Below are 20,609 nucleotides of genomic sequence, written 5' to 3'. Positions count from 1 at the left end.
ATTCGATAATTTCTATACCGGGTGGTGCCTAGCGCGACGCAGCATAGGGATTTCAATGGTAATTTCTTTATAGTCAATTACTAGCTCCCCTAATTATTTTAGAGCAAAAGTCTAAATAGGTTTTTTTTAGAGAAAAAAATACTGCATCTGTTCATACTATTACTTATAATTTTCCGTGTTTCAAAACCGTAGAAATCGACAAAATAAAAAGGTTCATTTTACAATAAATCAAATATGCCTTGGAATTACCTAAAAAAAACAGCGATCACGTTTCATTATTTGCCTTTGACGTATATTAAATTTATACTTGTTTATAAATTAGTTAAAGAACTGCAAGTGCAATAACGTTCAAAATGTCCGTCAAAACCATCAGGAAAACGACCATACATTTAACGTTTTGGCTGCAGTAGCGGAAAATCCGAATATAAGTTTAGGAACAAATCTTCTCCAAATCAATTTTTTTTCTTCGATTATGTAGGTACTTTGATTCCGGAAAATGATAAACAAATAGTATCTGATGCAGATGCAGCATACATTCTCTAAAAAAAATTACCCCAAGATGCCTTTTATTGCCTCGGTTAGTTGAAACAGAATTAAATATGAAAATCGTTCGACGTCAAACAACGATAACTTAGATACGATGCACTTATAGTTTGTTAAAAGATTCCAAAGCATCACTGATTTATAAACATGTAAATTTTTTATTTTGTCGATTTCTACGGTTTTGAAAAATGGAAAATTATAACTAAAAGTATGAACAGATGCAGTATTTTTTTCTCTAAAAAAAACGTATTTAGACTTTTGCTCTAAATTAATTAGGGGAGCTAGTAATTGACTATAAAGAAATTACCATTGAAATCCCTATGCTGCGTTGCGCTAGGCACCACCCTGTATGTTTAAAAGAATGATCAAAATTTATAAATTTACCTTAGGTCAAGGCCGCATTGTAATCAAAACAGAAACAAAAATTGAACAAACATTTCCACCAAACATGATTTTAAAAGTTAACCGTATCAAATACGCGATTCTGCATTGAGGTTAAATTAAGTACATTTCATAAATAAAGATGGTTATCAAAAGTATAAAATGCTACATACAAAGTAATCGATTTCCGCAGTTGTAGTAGCTTTCGTGTTGTTGGGCGACTTATTTCTCACTCAGCGATTAAAAAAAATATCAATAAAAACGTAAACTAAACGATGCTTTCTCGATCACCGCTAGAATCAAGATTCCAGATCGTCTCGAGACAGAGTGGAACTATGCTTCTCGCCTTTGAATATAGTTGTATTTTATAATCAAAGCTTCTCGCCTTAATACCTATCAAGAGCACTTGCACGAACACCCCTCGAACCGCGAACACCCTGTATACTCAATATGAATATTCATGAAATTAGAACTGTAGTGTTTAAAGTTTAGAAGGTGCAAATTTAAAAAACAACCGATGGTGTTGTTATGTGTCCCTCATTTTACACTTTTTATTAATTACTTTATGAAAAATTGTATTGAATTTTAAATTTCGCGGTCGTAGTTGCTGTGACGCACCAAGTGCGCAGTATCGCATGTGCCACTTGGCAGTGCATTACGTCTTCGTAAGTCTTAAAACTGGTTGGGAGTACTTTGTAGTAGCCATTGTTCTAAATTTGGATATTTATGAAGATAAATTTTCCCCATTGTGCGTAAATCTTAAAAGTCGAGTGTTACAGAATTTTAATAAACAAGGTTTTGTGAAGCTTAAAACAATACGTATTAGTGAAAAATGAATCCGGAATAGTGAGTATTGATTAGAGTTACATCTGATTTGTCATTTTACACAAATTCCCCTTTCTTCGAAATTAATTGCGTAGTTTGACCTCAGATACGCTACCAATACGAGTTTGCAAAACTCTTTTTTATTGATGTACGTGTTTCTCGTCCAAGTTATATCTTTTTTAATACACCCACTTTATTACCCTAATCATTTGGGTGGCAAGCATACGTCATATGATTGAGTCAACTTTTAGCTATCAAGAATTTGGAATTCCAAAAATACAAAAACAATTTTGCTTCACTAAGTTGTCAGTTTTTGATGTTCCCTGGCTTGCACACATACATATTGTTATTGTTTTCTCTTTCGTTTCCTCGTGATTATTATTCATTAGTTGTAGTCATGGTCCGTATACCTAAACTTTTAATCATACGCATTTTGATCGTAAACCCGAAACCAGAAAATGTAGGTTCCTTTGTTTCGATTGACACGTTTATGAAAGCGTGTAATGCACGTTCATGTAAACTTTGAGAGTGTATAAATTACATCTTTGTTTTAGTGATTATTTATTTAAACTGCTTCTAATTGGAGATTCTGGAGTAGGAAAGTCATGTTTGCTACTACGATTTGCGGTAAAACTCACCGTAGCCTTACAGTTTCCTTAAACTAACCTGTATTATTTTTCAGGACGATACGTATACGGAAAGTTATATCAGTACTATTGGCGTAGACTTTGTAAGTATACTGTCAAGAGTTTAAGTGTATTACAATTATTTTTCCGTTTCAGAAAATCAGAACAATCGATTTAGGTGGCAAAACTATTAAATTACAAATTGTAAGTACTTACAGTGTATTTTATAACTTAGATTTCAGTGGTGTGATTATTGTGGTCAGGGCTCGTAGATTTGGAGTAGTAATTAACAATGGGAGTGGGTGATTACATAAATTTCATTCAATTAAACTAATTTAATTATCTACGTTATCAGAAACTGACATGGTTTTTGTTTTGTACTGGGAATTAAATGAAATAGATGTGCATATCTTCAAAGCTTTGCCAATTATCGCCAGATGATCTATAAAATACCTGATGGCATATTCCGATGAGCAGAGAAGACTGTAACAGTGTAACTCCATTTTAATTTTTTTATTTTAATGATATTTTGTATTGTTGAAACTCAAGGTGAAACTATACTGTATTCATTTTAAGAAGGTAGCGGTACAAAGCATAGGGAAGCTTTGACCTTCAGTGTGATTGGTTAAAACACGAGTCAGTATTACGCTGAAACATAAAACGAGTGGCGAATTTTGCAAGCTGGTAGTTTCTGTTGCCATCTAAACTGTTGGAAGTGTCATTAACTGCTAATGTCAAAGATTTATTTCTGTTTGCAGTACTGGATATTTCTACTTTAGAATAATTTTATGCCGTTTTATATTTTTCCTGTGTGTGCTTATCTTCAAACACAGCGCCATCTACTACCTTATTATAATGAATGAAATATAGTATACTAACTTTTTTTCACTACTAGCGTCTGATGACATGATTATTAACCTTTTTTTCACTTGTAAAGTAGGCTTTCTCGGCATTTGTTCAAAGTGGTTAATAATTTTTTATTATTAACTAGTACCTAGTCAATAATGAGAACTGTCACGCTGTCACTTTTAGAAAACACAACCCGAAATTTCGCTCCATGAACGTTTAGACAAGTTCTTTAAAACGAATAATTGCCACCATTCGCAATTTCCAGAGAAATCACATACCTAAAATTATCACATTTTGAAAAAATTCGAACGAAATTACTCTTTGAAAAATCTCAATGACAGAACAAAATACGGCCTGTTTGACTTGTACTTCCACGTACTTGATTGACATGTTAAATTAAGAAACAAACAATTCTGTCTAACCGTTAACTCTCTTATCAATATAATATGTTAATTTAGAGGATTTCAAGTGCTAGTAGTGAAAAAAATAGTATATATACCACGGTAGAGAAGTCTATTATTGCCTTCGCACCTTACACCCCTCGGCGCAAGCGCCTCGAGATGTAATCTTGGTGCTCAGGCAATAATAGTGGACTTCTCTACCTTGATATATAATGTACTATTAGAGGTGCCTTTAAAACACATACTCCGCAAGATGGCACCATAATTCCAAAATTAGGTATATTTATTAAACACATCACTCCCGTATGACTGAAAATCATGTAAATATGACTTATGAGGATAGATTCTGATTCTACTAGCCAAGGAGTTGGTAATAAGCTTTTTGGGATCACAATTTTCATTATTAACCATAAAAACAAGGTTGAAACTTGAGATACTTACATCTTACTTTGAAGTAGTAGGTACTTTTTGAGATATTTAATACCTTCCCAACAACATGAGCAATTAATTGCCCAAATATCATCTCGCATAATTTTATAATTAATGAGTAATGCGAGGGAGTAATGTGGTTAAAACCACCTGAAATTGACGACGAAATATGATCAACCATGTTCGCAAACCTAGTAAAGTTCAGGTATTCTCTCCAAGAGGGCGCCTATTATCACCAAGAATGTTAAATGTGTGCAACATCAGCAAAATGTTGCTTATTTCGATCAGCCTCCTCTCAGATTCAAGTTGGAAATACCGGGTATAGCAAAATGCATTAAGAAACTTTGAAAAACCAAGACATTCTCAGCGTTCATTTCGAATTTTTAAAAGTTTCAAATTACTAAGATCCGTTTCACAAACGACTGGTGAGACAGGGCCATTGTTTAAATTTGCCTTTTCGCACGTCGTGCGTACCATCAGTCGACCGATCAAATACGCACGGGCATCAGTCGAGCCCTTGCGTGTGCGGATGATCAGGACACGCACCGGGGTCATTGAATTAGCGAGCATTTCACATGTATGCATTCCATCAGTTGCATATGGAATACCGAATGATGTTAAATGCAAACTTCTGGAAATATCCAACGCCAACGATAAACGCAGTAAAGTTACTAGATATAGTGACTTCAAACGCACTAAAGTCCCTAGGTTACTAAAGTAACGCGATTCATTAGGCCACTGTACAAACTGCTAATTGAGCCAAAATGACCGTTTGACACCTAGTGTCAGGTTTGACATTTGTTGTGTTGTATTATAACAGTTGTCTGTACATTCAGGAGAGTATTGATGTAACCATTAATTCATTGGAGAAGCGCATCTAAGCACTTTTGCAAGAAAACAAACCGAAAAAAGAAATTACTCAGAAGTGAAGACAAACTAAAAGATCAATTAAAATATTTAGAATTGGGTACACATAAGGGTTTTATGTGGAGTGGTGAAATGATTTAAAAAGCTATGCAACTATATTTTTCTTGTGACGTTAAAGGGTATTAAACGATACGCTCACAAAACTTGCCCTATCCAAGTATCCGCACAATCCAAGACCGACTACAAAATACATACTTTATACATACTTTCCAACTGTTGTTTCAAATTTCGCGGTTCCCAAACTGAGTCAAAATTGCTGCTATTCGCATTACTTTAGTAATCTGGGGTCTTTAAAACGCACTAAAGTTAAGCGCCCTCTATGGGGAAGTGGTAGGTGTTACCATTATAATGGCAATCAAATCTGTAGACTGAAATTTCATGAAAAATATCGATTTTTAGCGACTTTAGCGCCGCGCTTGGCAAAATCTGGCAACTTGTTTTAAAGGCCCCTGTTATGGCCGTTTGCACCGACAAATTTAAGCGGAGCTTAACTTAAGCGTAGCTTAAAATCCATGGCAATGATTATTGAGACAATGGTTGTCATGGATTTTAAGCTCCGCTTAAATTTGTTGGTGCAAACGGCCATTAATGTTACATTAATCACTTGAATTGTACCAGTTGATGAAATTAGAATGGCATCTGCTGTACCTAAAAAAATCCGAATTTTCTGCAAACATTATATCAACTTGGATTTTCAAAAACTTCTTTAAAATTCATTACACTATACAGGGTGCTGGGTGTCCCCCCATTGAATGCTGGCTATCGGTATCTCAAAAGGAGACCTTTGAATATTTGATGTTTTGATTTTCAAGTGCCAGTTATATTGGAAGTTAATACTTGCTTATTTTCACCTATATAATATTTCATTTTTTAATCCTACATTTAATGTATATAATGTCCTAAATTTAGCTGTTTTTAACATTTTAATTTTTGTGTCAAAAATGGTGGCCCAAATCATACTTTTTGATTTTTTCATATATGAATGCTGATATTAAGCGACAGGGTAAAGCTTTTTATGGGAGTCGATGGTGCCCACTGTCCCTGAGCATGATATGATATGACGAAACGCTTGGACCGATTCGGTTCAAACTGCACAGTTGACCTTAATGCCACATGTAGCTTATTGGAAATGGGTCAATCTAATGACCTCGTAGGGTCACACCGAGGTGATCTGCTGGTTTTTTAGATCCGCTTTAGTGGTTTATTATTTTTGCTTTTCTTTTAGCAAAACTTCCACAGTGGACTGTGTTGATATTTTTCATGAAAAATACAGTTCATATCTGCATGAATTCTATCCGTCTCTCTGAGGGAGCGTTTGAGATCTTCGCACGGGCACCTCGTAGAAAGCTGCGTTTATAGACAAAATTTTTAAAAGAAAAAAAATTCCGCTTATATGATGGTTCTTGGTCTAACTCGAGAACGAAAACAGATAGTGATGTCAAACCTTCGCCAATCGATTTCTACTAGTCCAATGATCAGTGATAAGTCGGATTAACAAATTCCCCTACTGAAAATCATATACGATTCTTCGTATCTTTTTTTTATTTAATAGGTCTCAACAGGTAGGGTGGGCGAAAAAAAATGTTTAATAATTTTCTGTTTCTGCATAAGCCCATCCTAACTTTGTTATTTACTAACATAATTTAACGAAATGTTAATTACAGCGCATCTAGTGGACATATTACGAAATAGATTTGCGCATGTGCAGAACAAAATTTCTTATTCATGGAGTGATTTTGATTAAATTAATTTTGATATTGTCCTTCCCATAAATGCAATTAAACTCATTTTCGAAAATCAGATGGTACTTATCAAGCAGATCCACTTATTGGTAGGACCAGGCTTCAAATGTGATCTGGAGAAAGAAATCTCACAAAAAGAAAAGTTAAGGTCTTGACAAAACACATCTGTTGATATTTAACGTAAGCGACGACAGTTACGACTATTTGTGAGTCAAGATATTTAGCTTGTTCTATTTGAGTTTGGTAGCTTATAGCTCTGGCCATTTGACAAAAAAAGAAATGCTGACGCTTAATGTGTGCATTCGTAGGTTGGGCAATATCAACTTTCTTATTTATTAATATATTTTGTTGAATTTTTGACCACAGAAGCTTCTAGTAAAGGCAAACGTATCGCATATTGTTAAAATCAAGTGTGCGTGATGCGCATACGCCGACAGTGCAATGCTAACTTTCTTATTTATAGATATTTTATTTTTAAATTTTAACCACAGATTTTTCTAGTAAAGGCAAACATCACATATTGTAAAAATCAAATATGCGCAGACAGCAAAATTCCAACTTGATAGACATTTCTTTGAAATTTTAACCATAGTTGTTTCTAGTCAAGAAAAACATCACATATTGTAGAAATCGAATGTGCGATATTTTAACAACAAATGTCATTAGTAACGGCAGACACATCGTACATAGTAAAAATCAAATGTGTAACCACAAATACTTCTAGTAAAGGCACAGGGTTGGATGAACCCACCGGGATATTCCCGGTGGGTCGAATTCCTGGTGGGCCGGTATATTAAAAAATAATTACAAATTTTTCTATAATAATCTTATAATACAGAATTTAGTTAATATTGAAAAACTAATACATATTATACAGCCAAACAGCACTATAATATATTATAGACGAGAGCCGGTAACACGTTGCGCTGTTTATTTATTTATATATTGTCCTTCTCTTGCTCTGGGTCCTCGACAGGCTTGCACCTATCCGCATCTGATTGGTTCTTTCAATTTAATTTGAATGCGATCGCGATCGCTTTTGTTGAAAGAACCAATCGGATGAGTAAGAGACATCTTACCCTCTTAGTTTTCCCTTCTCTCTCACCTGCAATATCCGTGCTTAGCATTGGCATGCGGAGTCTATGTATTATATGTCTATGGTCCAATCCTGTAAAGGCACACATATCACATATTGTAAAAATCAGATATGCGCATGCGCAGATTGCTCAATGCCAACTTTCTTAGACATTTATGTGAAAGTTAGGATCAATGGATGGAAAATGCGCTGCAGTTAAGTTACTCGCCTTAGCGCGAAACCCGGTTTACTTGTTTTATTACACATGAGATATGGTGGAATAATGATATATTCAAATCTGTTTGGTACCGGGTTAGCACGAATTAATTCATATAAAAGTCAGTGGTTTAATTGGAGAATTAGTTCAAATGATTTTTTCAAAAAAGAATAAGAATTAATTCTCTTCCCAAAGGAAACGAATTGCAATATCTACTCTATCTACAAAAGATTATTTCAAAAAATTTGCTGTGGCTAACACAAGTACCACCCGCCCCACCTGCGCATGCGCGATTCTGCCCTTTTGTATCTAAGAATATGTGTAGCAAATTTTGTTTAAATCGGTTCAACCGTTTAGCGGGAAAAGAGGTTTTGACACACTTGCCGCAAAATCTCACCATCTCTCCCCAAAGTAATAAAAAACAAACGCACTCACTTCTAGTTGCTTTTGGCGATTCAGACCTAGCAACGTACCTTTTTTTTTTGTTGCGCCAAATGCCGTAATTTGAAAGCAATTATTGTATTTCCGGATATGAGTCAAAAAATGTATAGAATCTGGCCCATTTCCGGAAACCAAGGAATGTAGTGGCTCTGGTGGCGGTACTAATGGCGTCAATTTCACATGGTCACTTGTGCAACACAATCCCGGGGCGTCAATTTTAATCTTAGAAGCCTTGCAATGTGGACACACAAAGTTCTTTGGTCTAATAGCAACGATTGACTGAAAACTGTAATCGTTGCTACGTTATAATTATTAAATGCAACTTGATAGGGATTAAAGGGGACATTTCTGCGTTGTTCATATCGATTCCGTTAACTTCGTTTCGTGTTTCGCTTTTCTCGTCAGTTTGACTTAAGTACTCGTATATATGTTTGACTTGTAGGATTACGAATTCTACGACATAAGTTGGTACCTACGTCTAATTAGTAGCATCTTGAAAAAACTAAAATTCAACTGAAAATAGAAATTGATTCCCTTAGTGTTTCTATTAACTATGTATCCCACGTGTTTAGTCTAAACATTCAACACTTACTTACCAAAAATGGATATTAGGTACTTATATCAAACTTTTAATATAAAAGGCGTGATTGCGGTAAAATAACCTCGAACCTTCTCAAAAAACTCACTGAAATCTGGATAAACTATCCGATCGAATTGACAGCACACTATGATATGAATAAATAAATTTTTTTACGAATATGCCGATCCATTGCCGATCGCTGTAGCTGTTAAAACAATTGCCGTCGCACCGTCAAACGCGCGATGTTTAAATAGTCGATAAGTTTTCTCCAATTTTCTGCGCGATTTTCTTAGTTTTTCTTGCCATAAGAACCTTCTAAACAGTATTAGAAAACTTAAAAAAAAAAGATGAATGAAATCAGTGAAGTCGTTCTAAAGTTATTGCGTGACCAGAAAAAACAGGGGTTCATTTTTATATATAGAGATAGTGTCCGTCAAAATGGATATGCAGATCTAGTTCTCCAGTACATTACAAGAATCATTTTGTGTTTTCAAGTCTTGCCTAAAGAATATAAAGAGGGTTGCATTAAATTTTCGTTCCTCATAAAGTGTTGTGACTCATTCTTGTTGATGGCTGTGCTAACAGTTTATTTAACTTTTAGTGGGACACAGCAGGGCAAGAACGCTTCCGAACAATTACATCTAGCTACTACAGAGGAGCACACGGTATAATCGTCGTGTACGATTGCACAGACCAAGACTCTTTCAACAATGTAAAGCAGTGGTTGGAAGAAATTGATCGTTACGCATGTGATAATGTGAACAAACTGCTTGTAGGAAATAAAAATGATCTTACTACGAAGAAAGTTGTCGATTTCACTACGGCTAAAGTAAGTAGTTTTCTCTTTCTTTCTCGGCACTCGCTACAATAAGGTACATTGTAGGAATATGCCGATCAGTTAGGCATTCCTTTTCTCGAGACGTCTGCAAAAAATGCGACAAACGTAGAACAGGCTTTCATGACAATGGCTGAAGAAATTAAAAACCGCGTGGGTCCGCCGTCGTCTACTGCAGAGCAAGCTAGTAAAGTAAAAATTGATCAAGGGCGTCCTATTGAAACTAAATCGGGTTGTTGCTGAAACACGCAACCTTAAATAATTTTTTTACAGGTTAGTTCTTTTTCGCCTTCTTAAAAAAAATATAAAGAAGGCGCAACAAACTGTATTTTCCAATGTTATTTCAATAAACTTCACTTCGCCACTTTTCTTTTGCGTTTAATTTGCTCAGTTTTGTTAATAATGTACTTGTGATTTGTCACTTTCGCGTGCTTATGAAAAATGTATGTTTTTCTATCTTGCAGGAGTTTGGCTCGGTCACCGTGACTTTTTTTTTTCTTTGTAGATTTAAAGGACTGTCGTCTTGAATGTAGTAATCCGTCAACTCTATATATCATATGTGTATAGTTAATCTTTGTTTTGTCATTGGTGACATTTTTTTATATTTGCATACCTGTTATAATATAATCAACACCAATGTAGTTAGTTCCATTAATTATATTGTTTTTATAAATATTTAGATAGTTCATTAAAATTATTTATTAATATTTTTTGTTTTTTTCAAATCATGTATGTAGTAGGGTGGTTATAAAGTTGGAACGAAATTGTGTGTAGTTATGTTGTAAGTTTCATTTGTTGTTTTGTTGTAAAATTAAAAAAGATTTTGTATTTTAAATTACAACATAACTACTGAAATTGTTTTTATGTTGTGTTATGACTTGTGTTAAAATATCAACTACAGGGAACACTTATTTTGTTTTATAAAGCCCAAATCTGCTTTGAAAGCAGTAGTCTTTTATGGTGCATATTTGTACGCTTTTTTTTCCTTAAATAGGGCAGTGTAGTGATAGTTTCAACTGGTGTGTATGAAACATATGAATTATGGACTATGTAGGTTTATTCGAGAATAGTATATTTGCATATAACAGTGCACATCATTAAACTTAGAGAAGCACCGACTTTCGGTTTACTTACAAGAAAGGAGTCAATGATATATACTTTTCAAATTTGATTAAGGTGCAAAACTTTCAAACTATCCATTATAAAAATGTATCATAATTTTTGTAGTTCATATTTGTACAAGAATAATGTAATATAAGTAAAATTGATTTAAACTACTCCTGAAGTTACATTTTACAGACCTTCCTAATCAATCTTCCACTGCAACAGGTAGCATAACAGTAAATAGTGGATAGTGGAATAGTTCTTTGTAATGCAAACAATTATTTCTTGTGATGTTGTTTTAGCGATTATCACACTTGAATAAGAAGCATTGTGACTTTTCTTATAACGTTATTTTCATGTACCTCTCTTGAGTGTAGAGTTAAATATGGGAAAATAGTTCTGGTTTGATGATTGATTTATCTGTTCTTTTATTCAAATTTACACGTATATACAGGGTTTTCCATGACCATATGTAAAAAAAATTGGGCGATAGAAGAGACAAAGACGAGCACTTTTTCCTAATAAATCGAGGGTCCAACGTGTTTCTTTTAGGAACCACCCCCCAAAGTGGTGAAATTTGGATTTCTTCTTTAATTTTTTCCTCGTCTCGTTTTTGAATAGGTTTTTGGGTATGCCGTATCCCATTTTTAAAAATTTTTTTTCAAAATTCCTACCACGAAAGTGCGCACATCTACTTGGGGGTGAGAAAAAAAATTCTGAGTAACTATATTTGGGGTTTTTAAACATGAAAATCATAAATCTCTGGAATTAGTTTTTGAAAATTCGAAAAAAAAAGTTCCACTGCAATTCTTGACCGGACAACGAAAATGGAGAGAATTCCATGAAATTTGTTGTGTACATACTTAAGCTCGAGTGAGTAGTTGCTCTGGCAACATCCACGTGCGACGTACCACGTATAGATTTTGATTACATCATACAATTTTACAAATCTCTTAACAAAGAAAATAAACATTGCATGCCACAAGACATGTTCCGAAATTTGAAAAAAGAACAATCTTAATTCGATTTAAGCATTACGAACAAAGATGTTATAAGCTAGTGGTAAGCTGAGGAGATTAGTGCAGTTGCCTCCACGGGAATTAGTGCTTGTTATGGATCTGGCTTAACTACCACTGAGATGGTCCTTACACACTTAGGTATTTTGTTGCAGGATACTAGATGTTATGATGTGGGGATTACTATATTGTACCGTTTGTATAATGAATCTTTGATCGGCAACAAAAGCCAATCGGTATGAAATGAAATCAACGCAGACGCACGCATCAAGTTACCATAAATCCTGGATGTATCCTCTATAGCGACTAAAGTGGCGACCTGGGCTGGGGCATCTATTTCCTTTTAGAAAATACGAACCGCAAATATTCAAATCGAATGTTAGCGCGTAACTTCGGTTCCATCACAAACTTTTCCAAAAATAGTACGATACAAGCAAGCACCCAGGATTCGAGTTCTAACTCATGTTAAATTTGATATTCGTATCCAGAGTTATGCTAGAGCTAGGTGTTATTCATAATTTGTTCCTTGGAGTTGTTGAAAGTGATCAAGGTTGCCTGAGATTCCTAAATTAATAAAATTAAATCTTTACCGAGATTTTTTTTAAATGTAGCGGGGACCAGACGTGTCTTGAGAAAGTTTATTTAATTAAGCTAGCTGGACAGCTGTTTTGTGAGAGTGACCGTTTGCGATTGCACAAAGCAATCTATACAGTGCTGTTACATTTGCGGAACGTTATGTGTGCACCACCCTGTACATTCAAAGCAATTTTGCTAATTTAGTAAAAAAGTAAATTCCCTATCTCTACAAAAAGTGTGAAGAAAGTGTAGAATTTTGGGCATTAATTTATTTATTTTACAAAATGACTGAAAATAGTCTCAATGATACTACTGTAACACAAGAAAATGTTGAAAAGGCGGAAAGGTACAAAACCGAAGCAAACGAATATTTTAAAAGTAAGTCAATAAACGAAAATGTTTACATGTAATTGAAAGGAGGTATCTTTTGAAGAATACTTTTTTAAATCAAAATATATATGAGTTTTTAAATTAACTTATGAAATACTGTCCATTATCCTAGTCCATTTCACAACTTTATTGTTTTCCATGTGATTGTCCACCATAACCTACAAATTTTTAAATTTTAGACCAAGATTTTAATACGGCCATTAATTTATATACAAAAGCAATAGAATGTAACCCTAATATAGCTATTTATTATGGAAATCGTAGTTTCGCCTATCTCAAATCCGAATTTTTTGGATACGCTTTAACAGACGCATCGAAAGCAATCGAATTAGATCGATCGTATCTCAAAGGATTTTATAGGAGAGCTGCAGCACATATGTCACTAGGGAAATTCAAAGAGGCGTTGAAAGATTACGAATATGTAAGGACATTTTTTATTATTGACATCGACTGAGTTTTACACTTGTAGGTAACCAAAGCTAAACCAAATGATAAGGATGCGAAACTAAAGTACACAGAATGTAATAAAATTGTAAAAAAAATTGCTTTCGAAAAGGCAATATCCGTGGAGGATAATAAAAGAAATATCGCAGACACTATTGATTTAGATGCTATGGGTACGAACAATATCTGTTAATGTCCTCTTCAGATTAATTTTTAGCGATTGAGAATGATTATAACGGACCGGAGTTGGAAGATGGTAAAGTTACATTACAATTTATGAAGGATTTAATGGAACTTTACAAAAAGCAAGGCAAACTACATAGGAAATATGCGTACAAGGTGAATTTGTGAGTAGATTTCCTCATGTTGTGGTAAAACTCATTTTTTGCTAGATATTATTAGACATTAAAGCTTACTTTTCTGCACAACCGTCACTTGTCGATGTAAATATTGAAGATGACGATAAGTTTACAGTATGTGGCGATATTCATGGCCAGTTTTTCGATCTCATGAACATTTTCGAGCTAAATGGATTGCCTTCGCCAACTAATCCATATGTATCCTTATAAAAAGGTTTTAGATTATAGACATCTTTCCTTAACCTTTGTGTAGCTATTTAATGGGGACTTTGTGGATCGAGGTTCCTTTTCTGTTGAATGCATTTTTACATTATTCGGTTTTAAGTTATTATATCCAAATTATTTCTTTATGTCACGAGGTAATACATTTCAACTGGCCCCACATTTTTTATTAAGTCACATTTTAGGCAATCATGAGAGTGCTACAATGAACCAAATGTATGGTTTCGAAGGGGAGGTTAAAGCCAAATATACTGCGCAAATGGCAGACTTATTCACTGAAGTATATAATTGGTTACCTTTAGCGCATTGTTTAAATAATAGGGTGCTGGTAAGTTTTATACTCGGTTTTATGTAAATTTAAAACAAAAAAGGGGCAATACGTTCTACATCCCAATCGATTAATTAATAGTACTAACTTTTAGTACAATACTTACACCTTCTAAAGTCTACATTTTTAAATAAAGACAAACAATTAAAATTTTATTTTATTAGGTAATGCATGGCGGACTATTCAACAGAGATGATGTTACATTGGCGGATATCCGTGCAATAGAACGTAACAGACAACCGCCCGAAGACGGCCTCATGTGCGAGTTGCTGTGGTCAGATCCCATGCCTCAAAATGGCAGAACGACCAGCAAGCGAGGTGTCGGTTGTCAGTTTGGGCCGGATATAACAAAAAAATTCTTAGCGCAAAACAAATTGGATTACATAATAAGAAGTCACGAAGTAAAAAATGATGGTTACGAAATAGCGCATGATAATAAATGCATTACCGTTTTTTCTGCACCTAACTATTGGTATTATTTAAAACAAAAACTAAAGAAGATTATTCATTCGATTGTTACAGTGATACTATGGGGAACAAAGGGGCATTCATTACACTTAAGGGAAAAGATATGATACCTAAATATACAACTTATGATGCTGTGGTAAGTTATGATCCCTTATTAATGTTAATGTCTGATTGATCTGATTTTTTCAGCCCCATCCAAACGTTAAACCAATGGCGTATGCTAATTCGTTACTAAGTCTAATGTGCTAGTACTCGGATCGGTAGGTCTGTAGAATAATTTTATCAGTACAGGTATCTGAAGGTCTATATAAATAGCTTTACTTTTAAGTAGGTAATTCAATAACCATCCACTCTCATCAAGGCGTAGTAATTAATTGATTGTTATGTTTGTTATCTCATTGTAAGGCGGTCATTTTACTCGTCATTTTTTTAATTCTACAATGTACAATTACATGGAAATAAAATGATATTTTAATTTAATTTGCGATCTAATTATTATTCAGTCATAATTCGTGTATCAATCAGTCTAATTGTCAATAATTCTACTTGTAGAAAATGTTTGCTATCATGTATTTTTATAGAAGTAATGATATCTATACTATCTAGTTAGGTCAATATATTTTATTAAAAATCAGTTTCTTTAATTTTGATATTAATGGTTCCTGAACATGTACCAGGGTTTAAGATAAGTGAAGTATTTCAAATGTGCATGACCAATGATATTTCACCTAATGAACACATACCTGGACACCCGGTATTGGAGGTACTCCAAACTATTAATTAAATAACATGATAGGGATGAAGAGTTAAGGTGCAATTTGTTGTCCGTAATGAAATATAATAAAAGAACACCCTGTATATGCTGAATTTTCAGATTTTCTTATTTCATATATCGATCACCTGCGTGCTTTTCTTTCTTTCAGGAACATTATTTTAATTTTTCATTTCATGTGTTTCAGAATAATATTTGTCATTGTCAATCAATTAATTGTGTTTATTAGAATCCTTATTTGTGCAATCTGGATCGAGTTTTCATGTCGGATATTTCTCCTTGTGTCCAACAGTTGTGTCAGGTGTTGATGTAGTTAATCCTTTTGAATTTTCGGAAGTTGATCAAGGCTATTGAGTCTCCCATCATTAATTCAGGTGTTTTGTGGGTGGTGTAATTGAGCATACCATTACATACAGCAGTATATTGAAATTGATAGCACCCCTTAAGGGAACATAATTCCAAACACTTTCAGCAATACTACTTCTTATTTATTACTCAAATTTTTGTCTGACCAAGATTACGTTTGCCCAAAACACTGGTATGAGCTTAACTACAAACTATTGTACGTGCTCCTTCATTTGATAAAATAAAGGAGCGTGTACAATGTTATTCTTACTTTAATACCTATACTTGATCATAATCCAGCAGTGACCTGTATTCCAAAATTGCAAGGCATGTTTAAATAATCAGTGTTTATTCAAACTTTACACTGTTAAAAACTGTCACAATTACACTTTTTTCAATAAATTACAAATTCAATAAAATTATAAATAAATAAAAACACTGTCATTAGTAAAATTTAAAGTTTGGAACTTAGTAACACAGTTCGCGATGGCTGCAGCTTATCGACTCGTAGTTCGGCATCTAAATATACCTCTGCAACATATCCAATAAGACATTGTCAAAATATTGATGATACTCAACCTATTTTACAGCATAAATTAATCAACTGTTCCATGTTTACATTCCAAAAGGTGTCATCGTCTCTGCAAATTAGTATACATTATTGTACAGAGTTGCCTAAAGCAAACTCTTGTCACTGAATCAATTTCTACTTTTTACTGAAGAAACAATGCAAAATTGACGTGATTTTACACGTGAACTTACACTTTTTCCTTACGAATGATTTCCATAGATGTTAAACTAGAAAATGCATTTGCTATTGTATCCAAGTTCAAACAATATGGGTGGATAAAACACTTCCGAACAGCTATGAGTTTTTCAATTTGTGATTGAACAGTAGCGGCGGCAGTCTTTTCGTTGACCATCCCGTCACTCTAAAAAGCGACGAATTACTTTACAAATTCCCATTATTATATTACATACTTGCAGAAGTAAGTTACAAATGGTATAGTACGTAAATAAGAACGGGGTAAAATTATTCCTCAAAAACATTTGTAGCTTATTACTGTCGGATAAATAATAACCGGAACTATCACAGTGTATCAATGCTACGTTTGCTAAGTCTTGCAGTAGTTCTTCAAACTTCTACGACATTCCGTGGGTAAAAAATCGTTACAATAATCATTACATACCGAATTGCTTCCAGTATTACATGAAACAAATTCGTGTGAAAATAATGTTTGCAAAAACGTGTATTGAGTAAAAAGATTATCTAAAATGGAAGACCGAGTATCGTAACAGTATATCTTGAATGTAATTACCTTTATTAATCAATTTGTGATGCTGTAAGATGATGATTATCATGGCTGACTGAGATATATAGTGCAGAGCAGGATTAACATACAACTGAAGCATAACGAAAGGAAGGATGGAATTCATAGTATCTTGGGATAGTGCATGCCCTCTAAGCTTTGAAGAATCTATGCTCTTTAATGCAACACAATGGTCAACCAATTTAACAGTCTTCTCACTGGTGATTTCAATCAAGTGTTTATGCACTTTTAAACCACTTTGAATGTCCACACTATCTAATTCAGTGTGCGCGCCAAAATGAATCAGATAATCGTTAATCCAACTCACGTCCTCTACAAGATCCTCCACTTTCATTCCCTTACACCCCATGGCATAATTATTTGTCAAAGCTAACGCAATTATATTGAACGTTGTAATTACAGAACACTTCTGCTGATTGATAACAATTTCGTTAGCTAACTTGGCAGTCAAACTTTTCTCTTGCTCTGTAAACTCTTGCAAGTGAATTGGCCGTATGTTGTGAAGCGCCCTGTTAACTACGCCACCAAAAAACTCACGCCCAGAAATTGGGTCACCAAAATCAACATAGAGATTTCCATAATTTTCCTTCATAATGCTCAATGACTTGAAGAAACCCTAAATTTTGCACTGCAGTCTTACTCAGGACATGGATCGATGGTTACTTACAGAGGTACTTTCTTTAGGTTTCGGCACGCCAAGTAATTCATAAGCGAATAACTTCTCCTCAAGCACACGATCGTAGCTGATGTTGATAGGAATGAATAATATGTCGGGGATACCTGCAGTGAAGAACGGTTTTAGCACCATCGACAGCAATCCTAAAAAATGTAGAGTATTAAAATTGAAATCATTGGGCAGATAAATTTAAAACTGGTTAAATGCAAGCTTAATTTCTCTGAGGGTGTTTGAGTGATGCATATTTTTTTGTTATTTGTAACATTTTCAATTAACTAAGTACATGCGAAATTAGATCACTCACTAGTAGGCTGAGGACACTAACAGAAATAAATTCTCCGAGTCAAAAGTGATCGTCCAAAAAAATCGAGTTTCGTAGCGAAACAAATAGCCTGAGTAAAATTAGATATATCGGAGTAATTTACAAGATCATTAATCTTTTTTAAAGTATAGCTTATTAAAGAAGGGATAGCAACGACCTCTGACGGCGAAACAAAGAACTATCGTAATAAGAAATCTATAAAACGTGGATGACCTCTTAATGGCAAAATAAAGAACCAAGTAAGATAACTCTACTACACGAATAATTTACATCTCATTAAACTAATGGATTACAAAGGAAATACCTACATTTTCCGCTATCAAAAAGATGATGGTTGAACCTTAACTATGTAAGATATGTAGTTTTACATGCCAGAAACATGGATGGTTTTATTACTGGAGATTATTGCAAGGTTTGTTTTCTTACAGCATGGTTTATGCGTAGTAATACTTTAAGTATTGAGACTAAAAATTTGTTATTTCAGAAACAAATTTTCAAAATGGTATGCTGCTGATGAGAGATGGCATTAGAAAATTGACAGGTGGTACTACCATTGCGTTTTTAATTCCATCGAAAATATATGGGAAATTTGCAAACAACATTATATTATACTTTATATTATAACAGACATATTGGCGAGAAAGGTTATGGCAGAGAAAATCGTTTAGATATGTGGCAACAAGCCATTGTTGCAGTTTTACATGATATGTGGAAACGCACTGTAGTCCACCTTGTTAGTAAAAGATCATGACATACACAACCTGTTACAAATACCTATCGAAACATGTTTTTAGTAATTGGTCAATAGAAGCCGTTGATGTAATGGGTATCCTACCCACAATGTAACACTGTCTGTATGGTTGCCTACATATTCTCTTCGACTGACTACATGATGCTATGTAAACATACTTTGTGATGACGTCATAATACACCGGTTACGTGCATGCAAAGGCAAACTAAATATACCTTACTACACGCAGACACTTGGCGACGCCACCTTCGCCAAGTGTCACCATCCCTTATTTTATAATATGGGCAGGCAGTCACACTGGCGGCGGTGGAGCCAGAGATTGTTTATTTAATACCCAGCAACCATTCTTGGCCACCAGTGGTGTATTGTCTGGTTGCTGGGCAGTCACTGATCAGACAACAAACTCTGGCGAAGCCACTGATGTCCCTAGTGTAATAAGCTCCGTAAGAATAAGTGCCCAGTAAGTAGTCAGTCCACCAGTGGCGTCCCAGGTATCGTCGTCTAATAAGGCACTAACTTTTGCAAAACTACATACCCCCTACTTGTGCCATCTATAAATATTAAATTTACTGTTTCTACAGACTACATGCCCCACCATTCTATTCTTTACATTATACCCTTACTAACAGGAAGATATTTACCAAGCTTGGGAACTAAGAATTTTCCACTACGACTCCGTGTACCCTCAACAAAAAACTCTAACGGTAAATCACCTTCCGTTATTATCTGGTGTATATATTGACGGAAAGTATCCCAATACAAATGGTCGTTATTAAAAGATCGTCTCATAAAAAAAGCACCAGTATCCCGTAACACACTTCCCATCACCCACATACTATAAAAATCTGAAACAATAAAACTACAGACTAGGAATGGCCCTTAGCAGACCTACCCATTCCAGCCGCAATTGCAGGTATTTCAATGTTGTATGTGAAACAGAGATAAGACATAACAATAAAATCTGCGTAGCTTCTGTGGGTTGGGAGGAATACAACCGGCTTGTTGCCCATTTGTTCCTTTATCTTCAGAAGTTTCTCCTCGTTTACTTTAATCCCCGAGTAAACTTGTAGGCCAATTTTGGTTAGTAAAAATCCCAGCCACCTGATTATACTCAAGCGCTTGTTGAAGCCGATCTCGTTCAGTATCGTCCAAACGTTGTTAGCAAGTTTGCCCTTTTGCAAGCCGGTCTCTCGTGAGATCTAAAAGATTCAAAATTTACTTAAGGTTACAGTTGAGGAAGCATACTCGATCGATTATCTCTTGAATCTTAACGCTTCTTAGTACTTCCTCTTTGTGAAAGTTTGGGGTAGGTTTAATTAAACGTTCATAAGCAGCCTTAGGGTCCAAGTGTCGAGAAATCCACATAAAATTACTATATTCTGTTCTTCTGTCTGTTAGTATATCTTTAAAAGATTGCAAATATTTGGACGTCATGATGATTTTCAAATAGTTAACAATTTAAAGCGACACTCATTTCAAATTTGTTTATAAACACAGCATTTGTTTACACACATTTATAAAAAATTAGACAAAAAATGCCGGACCGGCAATAACCGTTGTCGTTAATGCGCAAACGCGATCCGGTTATGAAAATCGAAGAGTGAGAGGTTTATACAGGGTGTTGAGTGTTGACG

The 20,609-nt window shown here is 34.6% G+C and overlaps 3 protein-coding genes across 7 annotated transcripts; 2 read left to right on the top strand and 1 right to left on the bottom strand.

Moving 5' to 3' along the window:
- The first annotated feature begins 1,563 nt into the window (after window positions 1–1,563).
- Window positions 1,564–10,949, top strand: LOC116176820 (ras-related protein Rab-1A). 3 transcript variants are annotated; one of them, XM_031495627.1, is made up of 7 exons: window positions 1,564–1,770; window positions 2,304–2,376; window positions 2,432–2,479; window positions 2,532–2,579; window positions 9,638–9,865; window positions 9,920–10,144; window positions 10,377–10,949. In XM_031495627.1, exons 1-6 carry the CDS (start codon window positions 1,757–1,759, stop codon window positions 10,112–10,114), a joined length of 606 nt encoding a protein of 201 aa, XP_031351487.1. In that variant the 5' UTR covers window positions 1,564–1,756; the 3' UTR covers window positions 10,115–10,144; window positions 10,377–10,949. The 3 variants fall into 3 exon arrangements, with proteins under 3 accessions (XP_031351487.1, XP_031351481.1, XP_031351473.1); XM_031495621.1 differs by having other exon boundaries at window positions 10,336–10,949; XM_031495613.1 differs by having other exon boundaries at window positions 9,920–10,578.
- A 1,835-nt stretch (window positions 10,950–12,784) lies between these two features.
- On the top strand, window positions 12,785–15,258 carry LOC116167938 (serine/threonine-protein phosphatase 5). Of its 2 annotated transcripts, none has more exons than XM_031483563.1 (10): window positions 12,785–12,945; window positions 13,137–13,378; window positions 13,427–13,574; window positions 13,619–13,740; window positions 13,794–13,958; window positions 14,014–14,119; window positions 14,168–14,310; window positions 14,475–14,782; window positions 14,833–14,914; window positions 14,968–15,258. In XM_031483563.1, the coding sequence occupies exons 1-10, from the start codon at window positions 12,852–12,854 to the stop codon at window positions 15,025–15,027; spliced, it is 1,470 nt and encodes a 489-aa protein (XP_031339423.1). In that variant the 5' UTR covers window positions 12,785–12,851; the 3' UTR covers window positions 15,028–15,258. The 2 variants fall into 2 exon arrangements, with proteins under 2 accessions (XP_031339423.1, XP_031339430.1); XM_031483570.1 differs by having other exon boundaries at window positions 12,805–12,945; window positions 13,222–13,378.
- Window positions 15,259–16,223: 965 nt separating this feature from the next.
- LOC116167925 (dihydroxyacetone phosphate acyltransferase) lies at window positions 16,224–20,561 on the bottom strand. 2 transcript variants are annotated; one of them, XM_031483542.1, is made up of 10 exons: window positions 20,221–20,560; window positions 19,868–20,174; window positions 19,617–19,820; window positions 17,894–18,045; window positions 17,215–17,842; window positions 17,086–17,165; window positions 16,877–17,038; window positions 16,658–16,827; window positions 16,475–16,536; window positions 16,224–16,426 (listed from the first exon to the last, which is right to left on the bottom strand). In XM_031483542.1, exons 1-10 carry the CDS (start codon window positions 20,407–20,409, stop codon window positions 16,350–16,352), a joined length of 2,031 nt encoding a protein of 676 aa, XP_031339402.1. In that variant the 5' UTR covers window positions 20,410–20,560; the 3' UTR covers window positions 16,224–16,349. The 2 variants fall into 2 exon arrangements, with proteins under 2 accessions (XP_031339402.1, XP_031339410.1); XM_031483550.1 differs by lacking the exon at window positions 19,617–19,820 and having other exon boundaries at window positions 20,221–20,561.
- Window positions 20,562–20,609: the final 48 nt, after the last annotated feature.

The sequence above is a fragment of the Photinus pyralis genome, unplaced genomic scaffold (genome assembly GCF_008802855.1).
Source record: "Photinus pyralis isolate 1611_PpyrPB1 unplaced genomic scaffold, Ppyr1.3 Ppyr1.4_LG1, whole genome shotgun sequence".
NCBI classification, from domain to species: domain Eukaryota; kingdom Metazoa; phylum Arthropoda; class Insecta; order Coleoptera; family Lampyridae; genus Photinus; species Photinus pyralis.
This window is presented reverse-complemented; position numbering and strand designations above follow the sequence as displayed.